This window comes from Spinacia oleracea, chromosome 5, assembly GCF_020520425.1.
Source record: "Spinacia oleracea cultivar Varoflay chromosome 5, BTI_SOV_V1, whole genome shotgun sequence".
In the NCBI taxonomy this organism is placed as follows: Eukaryota; Viridiplantae; Streptophyta; class Magnoliopsida; order Caryophyllales; family Amaranthaceae; genus Spinacia; species Spinacia oleracea.
In genome coordinates this window covers 86,652,098-86,665,219 of record NC_079491.1, presented here as the reverse complement: position 1 = coordinate 86,665,219, position 13,122 = coordinate 86,652,098, and the positions used below count along the sequence as shown (strand labels likewise).

The 13,122-nt window shown below is 38.6% G+C and overlaps 1 protein-coding gene across 1 annotated transcript; it reads right to left on the bottom strand.

Annotated features, from left to right (window-relative positions):
• Positions 1-4,832: 4,832 nt before the first annotated feature.
• On the bottom strand, positions 4,833-6,991 carry LOC110798230 (uncharacterized). Its single transcript, XM_022003406.1, has 4 exons — positions 6,544-6,991; positions 6,038-6,453; positions 5,656-5,954; positions 4,833-5,412 (listed from the first exon to the last, which is right to left on the bottom strand). The coding sequence occupies exons 1-4, from the start codon at positions 6,989-6,991 to the stop codon at positions 4,833-4,835; spliced, it is 1,743 nt and encodes a 580-aa protein (XP_021859098.1).
• Between the last annotated feature and the right edge of the window lie 6,131 nt (positions 6,992-13,122).

The window sequence follows — 13,122 nt, the reverse complement described above, 5'->3', positions numbered from 1 at the left end:
AGTCAAGCAACAAACAAATGTAGGATACTTAGTAGTCTTTGGAAAGGCTCCGTACTTAGAAGCCTTTGGAAGAGCTTTAGGAAGATTTTGGAAGTGCTTTAAGAGAATCCTTATACTCAAAGGACTTGAGTGATGTCTTTATAGACACTAAAGTTTGATGTTCAATACCTAGGTAAATCGTATAAGGAGTAGAATTCAACCAAGATAGATACATAGATATCTTGAGGAATGAAAACTATGAAGACTTTGGAAATGCTTCAAGAACATACGAGTTCCTGGTTAGCTACGACGAATTAAAAATTCCTAAGTATGGTTTGAGGCCATCAAAAACACAAGTATGGTTTGAGGCCATCAAAAACATAAGTATGGTTCGAGGCCATACAAAATGGTTTGAGGCCATTTCATCAAAAATATCTTCATCTTAAAGAATCAAATCTATGATTTGGTTGATTTGCATAAAGGGTTCACTCCCATTAGTTGCAAACATGTTTTCTAAACATACAACGTTGATTTGGATAAAGGGTTCACTCCCATTGGTTGCAAACATGTTTTCAAAACATACAAAGATGATATTTTATACACATACAAAAGAAAAGCTACATTGGTGGTTAAAGATTATAAACAACTTCACGGCGTTGATAATGTTGAAATCTTTTTCACCAAGTCGGAATGCTTGAACTATTTTGGATAAATCTAGCAATCATTGCATATGGAAATATGGCAATTGGAAAACAAAACACCTTCCTCAATTGGACTTGTAGAAAGGAATTGTGTACATTACACAATGTAAAAGTTTTGGATGCTAGATAAAAGAGCAAGCTTAAGAAATCTATTCGTAGATTAAAGCATGCAAGTGGGAATTGGAACATATTTTTCAAGGCTATTGAGCAATCATGGCTTTATGAAAATTTGAATCATCTTGTAGATAAGGAGTTTAGTGGGAGCTAAGTCATGTTTATTGGTTCTATATATATTAGATACATATCACTCTATTGAAAATGACATTCAAATTCTAAATGGTTAGATTGAAAGTATTTGTCAATATTAGAACCATGGGAAACTTAGAATATACTGGGTTAAAAGATCTATTGGATAGGATCTAAAGCGTTGTTTGGATTCTGTAAAAGTAATTACTAAATTAATCACAATTGAGAGACTCAAAAGAGACTCTCAATCCATATGAGTAAGTCTAAGTAATTAATGCTTTAACTAAAGTATAAACCTAGGCTGTTATCACTAAAGTTAAACATGAAGTACCTTGAAGAGGTGCCTTCACCTTATATTATATGGCAATGCCAAGATTTTAGCAAGATTTAGTATTTCTTGAAACAGAGTCAAGCTAAAAGTTACATGGATAGATTTTAAAATGCGAATTGGTTTTGCATCACAATCAATCATGTATGATGTGATATATAGATCGCCAAGATAACTCGTGAACATTGGATCGTGACGAGTTTATACCAATCTCTATTGATCTAATCAAATATCACTAGAAACATCAAGAACATCCAATACATTTGGATATGTACGATGAGCACTTGATAAGAGGAAGTGAAGATGACCTAAAGTTTTGATGCTACATGCATTTACCTAAGCAAAAGTTGAATCTTGTTGTTAGGCAAACCACAAACATACACGGGCAATTAGGCATCGTGATTAAAAGGTGGTAATATAGGTTCTAAACCATATGTGATGCATGGGAAACTGAATCAATGATTAGTTTCCAAGTTCTCAGTTGAAAGATGTATCTCCCACATCTCTGTGAACTGGTTGGAGTATTCCAAAAGGGATGCATCATTTGAAATTCTACATAATTGAACTGGATTCATTATTGCCTAAGCAATAAAAAGGGGAATTGTTTTTAGTGGGAGTTCTTCAATGAACTCAGGTTGATCACAAGTCTGCTATCTGGATGATTTTCTATTTTGAATATGAGAATCATTCTAACAGCAACGAAAGACTAGATCATTCTATAAACAATTCAAAGATCTTTTCATCTTACATCGAAAGGCTTTCGATAGAAAAGATGCTAAGAATAGCAAAGTATGATAAACTAAACCTCTGCATCGAATGAGCTACAACACTCATATGCAGAAATGGAATCAAGTTTGATTTCCATGAATGTTTTAAGTATTGGGTGAAAGTCCTATATATGCAAAACATTAAATGCTTGATTTTGGGTTAGAGGCCCACAAATTGGTAAGCATTTGGTTTAAACATTTATCATTTATGAAATTATATTTCATAGATCATTTAATCTTGGTTTAGTATTAAATGATGAAGTCCAAGTGATTCAAAACATTCAAATGGGATGTCAAGATGGATTCTTTGACAAAGAAACACCCATAAGTGAACTTGAATATTGAAATCAGAAAAGGATCCCTAATCCAGGTCATTGAAAGGTTGGACGACCAATGACTAATGAAGATTAGATTGCAAGTTGATTTATAGTTATGTTTCTTGAACTAGATGGACTGGATGTCAGAAATCATTTGCATAGATACTTATTGGATCTTGTATCGGATTGAGCATGAGAACACTTTAAGAGATTAAAGTCATGTCATAAGTAGTTCTCATTAATGGTGATTGGAACCTTCCTTAGAACCTGAATAGTTATGGCTGCTTGTTTGAGAATTAGTTCGATTTAATACTCGCTAAACATCGCACCGTAAAAGGAGGCTATAAAAGCAGTTATTGGGCGTACTATGAATCAAAGTAAGTTGTTCCTAAGTTATAAGAAGGGATTTTCCTCCTATCTTTGATAGGGTATGGTGTTGTTGCTGTATAAGGCCTCCCAAAGAGTTAGATACCGTGAAAATGCATGGCCGTGCTCAGAATGGTTAAGGCTAGAGGAAAAATCGTCATGTGCTTCCCTTCAAGTGCGGCTCATTTAATAAATTGGCAGCACTTGAGAGCACTAAAAAAAAGAAATAATGCATTTTCAAAAGTGCGGGCTCATTTTAGAAAATTGGCAGCACTTGAGTTTAAGTGCGGGCTTTAAACTCAAGTGCGGACTCACAAATGGGCCGCACAAAAGTTCTCTGAAAATAGAGGTAACATTAGCTTTTTTTCATTTTCTCGTTCCTCTTCTTCACCTGCTTCAGCTTTTCTGCTTCTGCTTCAACCATCATCATCGTCGCTGCTGCTTCTGCCATTGCCATCGCCGCCGTTCCTTCTGCCATCACCGTCGTTCCTTCTGCCGTCGCTGCTTCTGAGATGAAGAATGTAGTCTCAAGGTTATTCCATATTGTTCGCCCCCCATCAACCCACACAACCAGAAGCTTTGAGTTGCCCTAATTTGAAGAAATCGTTCAACGATTCTGCTTAGTTCAAGTTTCCCAGGTAATTACACTTTCTCTATGTGATTCAATTTTCGTTTTAGTTTAATTTCGAGTTACAATTCAAGTTCATATGGTCGAATCCGTTCAAAATCATTTAGATTTGTTCTCATTTTCCCGCTCCTCCTTCCTTCACATTCGTTCTTCATTAGGGAGCGACATTTAAGAAAAATCACAGCACCTGAAACAGAGAAGACGACCATAGTAGGAGAAGAAAAGCCACGGATAAAAGGAGGCAACACCAACCATCATTATTCTAGTTCGTTGCTTCACCCGCAGTAAGGTAATCTCTCTTTGCGAATTAATTGGTTTACGGTTTAGGATTTAATTTGATGAACATGTTTGTAAATTGGAATGGTTATGTTGTGCTGTTGTTGGTGGTGTTGTTGATGTTCTTGCATTTTTGTCAATCTAGATAATTAGATAGAAAACCCACAAACCCTAGATATTTTTCAATCGCTTCAACTTATAATGCCTAATCTAGATAATTTGCTTCTACCTTCTTCCAGATCAACTAATTCTCTAAACAGGTGTAAGAAAGGAGCGAGCTGCACTTGGGGCAATCTTATTCTTGTTGGCCTAAGTCATCGCCATGCTTGGCTACCTTGATGCTCTGGTATCTTCTCTCTCCTATCTTGATTTCTATGTTCAATTAATTGCTCTGGGTTTTTAATATGAATTAAGGGTTTAGTTATGTTGGTTAGTTTGTGAGTTCGAGTATTTTATTCAATTTTTTATATGATTTTCGCTGTAAATAAAGTGATTGATTTAAATTTGATGATAAATTAAGTGATTGAATTGAATTTGATTTACTGTGACCATTTTTTTATTGATGTTGAATTGCCAGATTTATTAATTTTACATTTAATTAAAAGTAATTAACTACATATTCTAATCTCCTACTCTACATATTTCTCATAGTATACATGTATTCACTAGTCTTCTGTTTAATGTGTTCATTTGATTAATAGCTTTTGCATTTCAAACAAATGAGAGAGAGAGAGATGGCAGAGGTCACAAGCAGACTATGCTTTTTGTTCTGGAGATTTTCTGATAATGTAATTTGTTTTGACGGGAAAAGCGAGCTAGAATTTCATTAAATCAAAACTTTGTCACCAATTACAAAAGCAAGGGCTTCAGGTGGACAATCTTCCATCCACACCATCATATCTTCGAAGAGAAGAGAGGAGTGTGCTATAGAGTGTGCTACCTTATTGCACCTTCTATTAGAAAAAAAAAAGGAAATTGCATAAAAAGAAACAACTTTAGCTAAAATATCATTGACTATTGCTTGGATATAGAATCATTCCTTCCTCTTATTCTGCAGCATAGATACCAACACCAAGCAAACTGATTCTACTTCCACTGACCGAAGACCTGCATCATATGCTAACTCCAGGCCAAACTTCATGGCTTCTGCTTCAGCTCGCAGCGCCTCCATGGCGTGGTTCACCCTCTTCCCAGCAGACATTAGCACATCTCCAACACTATCCCTCACAACCATACCCACACCTGTAGAGTTAGCAGCTGTTGCCGCATCGGATTGAGTTTGTAGAGCCCAGTAGTAGGAGAAGACCACGAATGAGCTACACAACCAGGTGGGTCAGCACACTCAACGCGCTCCTTAACAGCCTCGTATTCACCCAGAAGGCTTATCATCTTGTTACAAGCTAGCATAGGATCAACTCTTTTCTTCTCAAACACCCATAGGTTTCTTAGGTTCCACACTTGCCCTACCACCATCATCACCATCTCCCACACTCCCTCAAGTTTGCATTGTCCTAGGATAGTCTTACACCACTCAAAGAAAGTAAGGTAGTGACTGCTCCCAGGGTCAATCCTGGCAGGAGATATGCGCCAAAGAAGTCTGCTTTCCGAGCACTGCAGTACCATGTGGTACACACTTTCATTCGCCTGGCCACATCTGGGGCACACTGGGTTCACTTCCATCCCACGACGAGCCAGATTACCCATTGTGGGAAGGCCATTGCTGATAGCTATCCATATCAGGTTTTTCACTTTTTCCGAGACGTTAGCATGCCATATCTTCTTCCAAACCTCCTTGTTCCCATGTCTGATAATGTGATTTGGTGCTTAATTTCTACCACTGAGTTTCCAAGTGTATCTTTGTATGCTTTAAATTTTAAAATCTTATGGTGATCTTAATGTTTTCTCTACATTATATACTTTTTTTTTGGCAAATAATAAAGAATATTTTTACCAAAGTGGTGAAAACACCAAACACCAATACACCAAGTAGTTCCAGCCAACAGGAAGGGGAACAACACCAACAAAGCAAAAAGAAGAAACTACTTACTCACATCTACAAGACACTATGAATAAGATTCTCCTAACAATACAATCAATGGGTTCAATTTTGTTCTTGAAAATCTTGGCATTCCTCTGCAGCCACAAAGCATAGACAGTTTCAGCAAATGCAATGCTTCTCCTGATATCAGCTTCTTTAGTGCTTCTGCTCTTGACTGAACACCACTGCACCTCCAACTCCCACTGCATTACTGACCTACTGGCTCCCATATGCTGAAGAACACCACCCCAGACCTCCTTGGAAAAAGAGCAATCGAAAAGTAGATGGTCAAGGCTCTCATCAGTAGCCTGACATAACTCACAGGTCCCAGAAATGTTTATCCCCCAACCTCTCAACTAGTAGGGAGTCTTTTATGCAATGCCAACCATACAATGAAGGCAGCTTTAGGGGTAGCTTTACTATTGCAAATGATTCTCTTCCAGGCAACATGCCCTCCAATATCATGTAAATATTTATACATTTTGTTGATCTTGAATTTGCCAGCATAAGTAAACTGGTCAAAATTACCAGCTTGCATCACCATGTCTCTACTGTGCCAAATCTTCCTAAGAGACCAAGTGAGCCCATTGGGAACAGGCATATTCCAGAAATTCTGGTTTTTCACATAGTAAACATGAATCCATTTAACCCACAGTCTATCTTGTTTCATAGAAAGAGCCCATAGATGTTTCACAACAGCTGCTTTGTTCCAGATAACCAGATTGGTCAAATTCCACCCTCCACAACTCTTGGGAAAGCACATCTGCTCCCATGGAACAGGAGCTTTTTTTGAACCCAGCTCAGAACCTGTTCAAAGAAAGCATCTACAGATCCTTTGGATTTCCTTCATTACTTTCTTTGGCATCACAAAGATCTGGCTCCAGTACATTTGGATACCAAATAAGACAGATTTGATCAATTGTAACCTCCCTGTATAAGACAAAAATTTTGCAGCCCACCTTCTCACTCTAACAACTATCTTTTCAATGAGAGGTTTGCAATCAGCAAACTTAAGTTTCCTGGCTGTTAAGGGAACACCAAGATACTTGAAGGGAAAAGAACCCTTTGGAATGCCAATTTGCTCTACAATCTGATCAGATAAACTACCAGGGATACCAGTAGTGCAGACCTCACTTTTATGAAAATTAGCCAGCAGACCAGAAGCAAGTGAAAATTTAGTGAAAGCCCCAAACAAAGCAGTTACAGAGGGGATATCAGCTCTTGCAAACATCAGGAGATCATCAGGAAACATCATATGGGTTATATTCAGTTTCTTGCATCTTGGATGGTACTTAAATTGCTTATCACCTGCTACATTACCCAGACATCTTGACAAGTACTCCATTCCTATTGCAAACAGATAGGGGGACATAGGGTCCCCTTGCCTCAACCCTTTTTAGCAGGAATAGGGGGAGTAGGAGCTCCATTTACCAAGATAGAGTAAGAAACTGAATACAGGCATTGCATAACCCAGTGGACAAATTTACTAGGAAACCCCAACTCTTCCAGCATCTGTTTGAGAAAAGGCCACTCAATAGAGTCATAGGCCTTCTTTAAATCCACTTTGATCATACATCTAGGAGAGATGTACTTTCTAGAGTAGTATTTGACTAGCTCCGAGGCCAACAAAATATTATCTGAAATGTTCCTACCAGGGATGAACCCTGATTGAGCATTGCTTATCATATCACCAATCACACCCTGCATTCTTGCTGTTAGGATTTTAGAAATAATCTTGTAAACTATAGAGCAACAAGCAATAGGTCTAAAGTCCTTAATACTTGTAGCATTCTGAATCTTAGGGATCAAGGTCACTGAAGTGTTGTTGACTTGCCTCAGCATTTTACCAGTGTCAAAGAATTCCTTCACAGCTGCATAAATATCATCTTTAACTGTCCCCTATGTCTTTTTAAAGAAAAAGCTATTGAAACCATCCAGGCCAGGAGCTTTGTGAATATTGATACCAGCTAAGGCAACATCAATCTCATCATTAGTAACTGGAACTACTAGACTTTGAGCAGCATCAACAGTCAATTGGTTCCCTTTCCTAACAACATCCAGATCAATCCCTACAATATTAGCTGAGGCAGACCGAACAAGCTCCTTATAGAAGTCACAAATTTCTTTCTGAATTTCCTCTATAGTGACCAGTTTCCTGCCAGCAGTATCATACAACAAGTCAATGCTATTCCTTGTGTATCTCTCTTTCATAGCACTGAAGAAGAATTTAGAGTTTGAGTCACCAGTTTTCAACCACTGAATTCTTGATTTTTGTCTATATGCACTTTCCTGAATCCCTAGAACCTCTTTAAGCAACTCTGTCTGTCTTTTTTCATTCACTTGTAACTTAGTGCCAGTAGGAGTAGCAGCCAGCTGGAGTTGGATGCCATCAAGATCAGTTCTAATAGTGTGAATTCTTTCCTCAAGTCTTGCAAACTCCTTGTGTAAAGTTTTCAAACCCTGCTTAACACATTTCAACTTTTGCCACACCTGGTGCATTGCAGTGCCCTGAATATTAACCTTCCAGCCATCTTGAACCACTTGATTAAAGCTAGGGTGATCAGCCATATAGTTGAAGAACCTAAAAGGCCTCCCTTTAGCATGATCCTCTAATTTACAAGTGAGAACAAGAGAAGAATGGTCAGAAAGTCCTGGGTTAAGATAATCCACAACAGCATCATAAAAAACTGTATGCCAAGCAGCACACCCTAGAGCTCTATCAATTCTAGAACTGATTCTCATATCACCTTGCCCTTTATTACTCCAGGAGAAGTAGTGGCCACAACTCTTCAGTTCAGCCAAATCAGCAGCATCAATACACCCCTCAAAGTCTCTTGTTTAACTATCTTAGACTTGATTACCATTAATCCTGTCCCCAGAATATAAAACAGAATTGAAATCCCCCATAAGGAGCCAAGGCTTGCTCACAGTGCCTGCAGTGTTGACCAAATCAACCCATAAGGGCTTTCTATGATCTATAGTGTGTAGACCATAGACAGCAGTAAATTCAACATTAGTTAAGCAAGTCTTAGTGCATAGGACTCCATGAATAAACTGATCTGTTTTATTCACAACCTGATAAGTGATCAAACTATGTCTCCAACCAACCCGAATTCTCCCTTTAGGAGAGCAGGAGTAGTTCATTTCCCACTTCTACTCACCTCCAAGCTTAATCTGAACTTTCTTGACATTATTTTCTCTAACCCTAGTCTCCACCAAAGCTACAACATCTACATTATTCTTCTGCAAAAACCTCCTCACCTCCACCACCTTTGAAGGAGCATTAAGCCCCCTCATATTCCATGAGCATATTATCATGGGGGGAACTCCACACTACCTTCTCCCCCACCTTCTCCCCCACCTCCATCATCATCCTCAGAAGAGCTCACCACAGAAGCATGAATTTGGGACAAACCAAGAGGAGAAATATGAGATCTAGTCTCCCTTCTTCTCCTAGATACTACCCTCCACCCATCATCACTAGGTTGAGCAATAGCAGCTGGAGTGTTCTCAACAACAATAGAAGCCACCTCTTTCACAGTTTCAGCACATTTCTCATCTTCCACAATTACAGGAGCAACATTAACTCTAGGTTCTTTAGGCCTCCAAACTTTCTGGATATTTTGAGTGGGTTTTACAAACACTGCAGGCTGAAATCTAGTGGTATTGCTCTTTTTAATGCTACAATCATGTCCCATGACCTTACAGGATTTGCAGAAGGGGGGAAGCCAGTCATACTCTACCTTTTGCCTAATAGCCACACCTTCACTATTCTGAATCTGCACAGTTTTTGGCAACTCCTTTCTGATGTCCACTTCAATCAACATCCTAGAAAAAGAGATCCTTAACTTCTTAGAGGTACACTCATCAGCAAAGAGTGGCACTCCTATCAAACTTTCAATCCTGCTGAGGGAGTCAATACCCCAGCAACTGAAAGGGAGATTTGGAAGTCTCACCCACACAGGAATAACCCTCAGAATCTCCTCCTGGAAATCAAAATTAGCAGTCCAAGGTTTGGTGATCATAGGCCTACCATAGAAGGAATGGGGTCCAGATAGCAACGCTGAATCCCTATCTTTCTTAGCAGCAAATTTAATCACAAAGTACCCCTCATCATGCAGAAACACAGCAGGCTTACTTAGGTTTTTCCACTCATTTGCAATATACCTAATGACAGCCCCAATGGATGGTTTCTCTCCTACAACATACAAAAAAAGAGCTGCATCCCATTGAGCAACCATACTCTTAATGTCTAAGCTATCAAGCACAGCAACAGGACAACCATCTGAAATTATGGGAGGGATGAAAGAGAGTGCACTACCTTTACTAGTGAGTTGAGCACCTTTAAAGAGACTCACCCAAGGTGTTGTTGGAGGTGCACCATTCTCACACTGCTCCTTTGAAGAACTGGTCCTTTGCTGAGTAGAATCAATGTGCTCTGTTTCTGAGTATTGCAAACCCCTATTATCAGCAAGGGTTTCCGTACCATTCTTCAATCCAAGCACAGCATTCACACTCCTCATCATCTCTTTTACCCTTTCCAACGCAGAGCCTCTAAGGACTCCACTCTCTTGCACACCTTCCGCAATCTCCAAGATCTTTGGAGAAACAAACTGGGTTGGCGCTGGGAGAGAGGGGGTGTAGTTAATGGCATACAGATAATGATGATTGGTCGTTTACTTTGTGGCATTGGAATTGACTTATCATCTGCCTTAGTTCCATTATACATTTCAGAGGTAATATCATATATAATTTCTGCCTGTCTATTTTGAATCTGTCGGGTCACGGAGAATAAACATGTCCTGATTTGCAGATCTCTCCAATTAAAATTTAGGTGCACTTGGTTCCTTCAACCAGATTTTATATGCATTGATATTTTTGCTGCTTTGGTTGCTGGATTGCCTTTAGTAGGAAGCCTTTTGTGGTACTGCCTTGATATCTATATGTTATGTGTTTCTCATACTGATAAGTTTTCCAAGTGTTACTGTTATTTCTATTAATGACGTTATTTAAATAGTTGGCCAGTTACAATGTGATAGTACTATTCTAAAATAGTATTCTTCATCTGTCGACAGTCTTTCTATCATTTAGATGACTTAATTTTTTGTCTCCCTGATTTTTTTTTGTGTTAGGCTGAGGTTGAAGATGTAACAATGGTGTGTTTTCAAGCACAGTAAAGTTGTTCTTCCAGATTACTTAATAAGAGTTGAACTGGGGTTAATTTGTTTGATTTTACTCCACGTATCATCTTCAGGTATGGTATAATATACCTTCTACTCTTGCGTGATTGTTGCTCTGGTTTGTTTCTCATAGATTAGTTTCCAACATTTTAAAATAAGGTTCTGGTACGCAAGTGTGTATTTGAACAGAACCTTAAGTTTTTTTCTCTATTTCAATTCTGCCTGGTGTTTTTGGTGTAGAATGATTAGTGAAGTGTTAAGTCTCCGTACCCATGTGACCATGCCAATGCGTCGGAGTATCAAACACTGGTGTACTTACTGTGAATGAAAAGTTCAAGTAACATGATTTTTGTTTTGCTTCCTATCTTGGCAATTTGCTTGGTGCTTGAGCTAAGTTATCTGGCTGCGATTGTTATTCTAAATCATAATGCTCGATTTTATTTTTATTGAATGTTGGATTTCAGTTTGTCAAGATTTTGTTTCTTTCCGACGCTTTCTTTTTTTACCTTTTTTCCCAGGATTCTTCAACCATTTAGCGTCTGCTGCAAATTTTGTTGGATCTAACCAGATTGTGGTATGCATATCTATTACTTGTAAGGCGTATCTTGGTATTATGTATGTGGTCATATTGGATGGCTTATAACTGGTTAGCATGGTTTTCTATTATTGGCATGTTTTAGCTTGGAATTCTGCTATTTGAGCTTAATCATGTAAAGAACTTCAGTTGTCGAAAACTAATTTGTTGTGATCCTGGTCCTTTGTATCCTTTTAGAGGGGAATCAAGAAATTTGTGAAATTGTGGATTAAAAGTACCAAAGATTCAAAGAAAATCTTAGATGAACTTTAATGATAAGAGTAGTGCACTATCTAAATTTTGTTTCTCATTATTTCTTTGTTTTAACAAATTAAGTCTTAATTTATTGTACGATTTAATATTTATAATATAACTAAAGTGTATATATATATATTTTGATGGTCCATCTTTTTAAGGTATTCAATAATCCGAGGGAGTGGCCTTTCACCTTTGAGGAGATGGATGAATTTCGAGAAATGTTGGCAAACTTCATTACCAATGATTGTTTTTTATATTTTCTTGTACTGAATCTTAAATTACGGATGTTAGCTAGTTTTTCATATGATTGTAATGTAATCAACTTTTATATTTACAATTATATACTATTTAATTTAATTATCTATATAATTGGATAGTTTTTATATGACGTATGGAGGTTAATCAGTGGCGTGGTCCAATTGTAATATGTAGCAGGGAAATCGGTTATACAACAAATCTATCAAATGCGGCTCATTTATAGGCCAAGTGCGGCTCATTTATATATCAAGCGCGGCTCATTTTTATGCTTGTGCTGCCCATTTCTATGTCAAGTACGGGCTCATTTTTAAATTTGGCAGCACCAAATATGTCAAGTGCGGGCTCATTTTCAATATTGGCAGCACCAAATATGTCAAGTGCGGGCTCATTTTCAATATTGGCAGCACCAAATATGTCAAGTGCGGGCCCATTTTCTGTTAGGTTATGATACATATGACATTACATAGATCATGCGGAAACAACCATTAACCCAGGACAACATATTATTTACACATAATCATATAGCATAATTTAGATGCATACTCTTTGTTGCGTGCCCTCCCTAGCTGCGCCCGAACCGAACAAGAACAAGTCTTTTAGGACTCCAAGTGTCGTCCCTCCGTAGATAGTCCACAGCACGTCCGGATCCGCCTTAAGATTGACCAACTAGAATCGCCCTTAAGGTACTAGAAAATTTCGGCACTTTTGAGCAAGATGTGTGTTTGATTTTCTCTCAAAAACTCACTTTTGAATACTTTGAAACTTATGTATAAATTATGACCCCTAGGCCTTTATTTATAGAGTTATGGAAAAGGAATCGTAATCCTAGTAGGATGCGAATTAATTGGAATTAGAATCCTACATGAATTCTATTTAATTAATTTATCCAATTAGGAATAGAAATTTAATCATACACTGACTCTTGTAGATTCAGGAATCACGCATGAGCACAAACTCACACACACACGGCAGCCACAAGGGCTGCCCATGCGCGTGCGAGCAGCAGCCCGCGCAGCACGGCCCACGCAGCCGTGGCCCTTGGCGCGCGCTGGGCCTGCCTTGCGGTAGGCCTGGCCGCTGCCTTGGCTGGGCTTGTGGCGCGCATGCTTGCTGGGCGATGGCCCCGGCTTCGTGCTGGGCCTTCGTCCGGCAAGCCTCGTCCGATGCTAATTCGTACGATACGCTTCCGATTAAATTTCCATTTCC

Bases quoted from the DNA above. Each gene is read 5' to 3' on its own strand.
- LOC110798230 (XM_022003406.1), bottom strand. From the start codon at position 6,991: ATGGAGTACTTGTCAAGATGTCTGGGTAATGTAGCAGGTGATAAGCAA. The intron at 6,454-6,543 runs GTATCCAAATGT...TTCTTTGAACAG, and splicing joins GATCAAATCTGTCTTATTTG to GTTCTGAGCTGGGTTCAAAA. The intron at 5,413-5,655 runs GTAAGTAGTTTC...TCACATTATCAG, and splicing joins ATAGTGTCTTGTAGATGTGA to ACATGGGAACAAGGAGGTTT.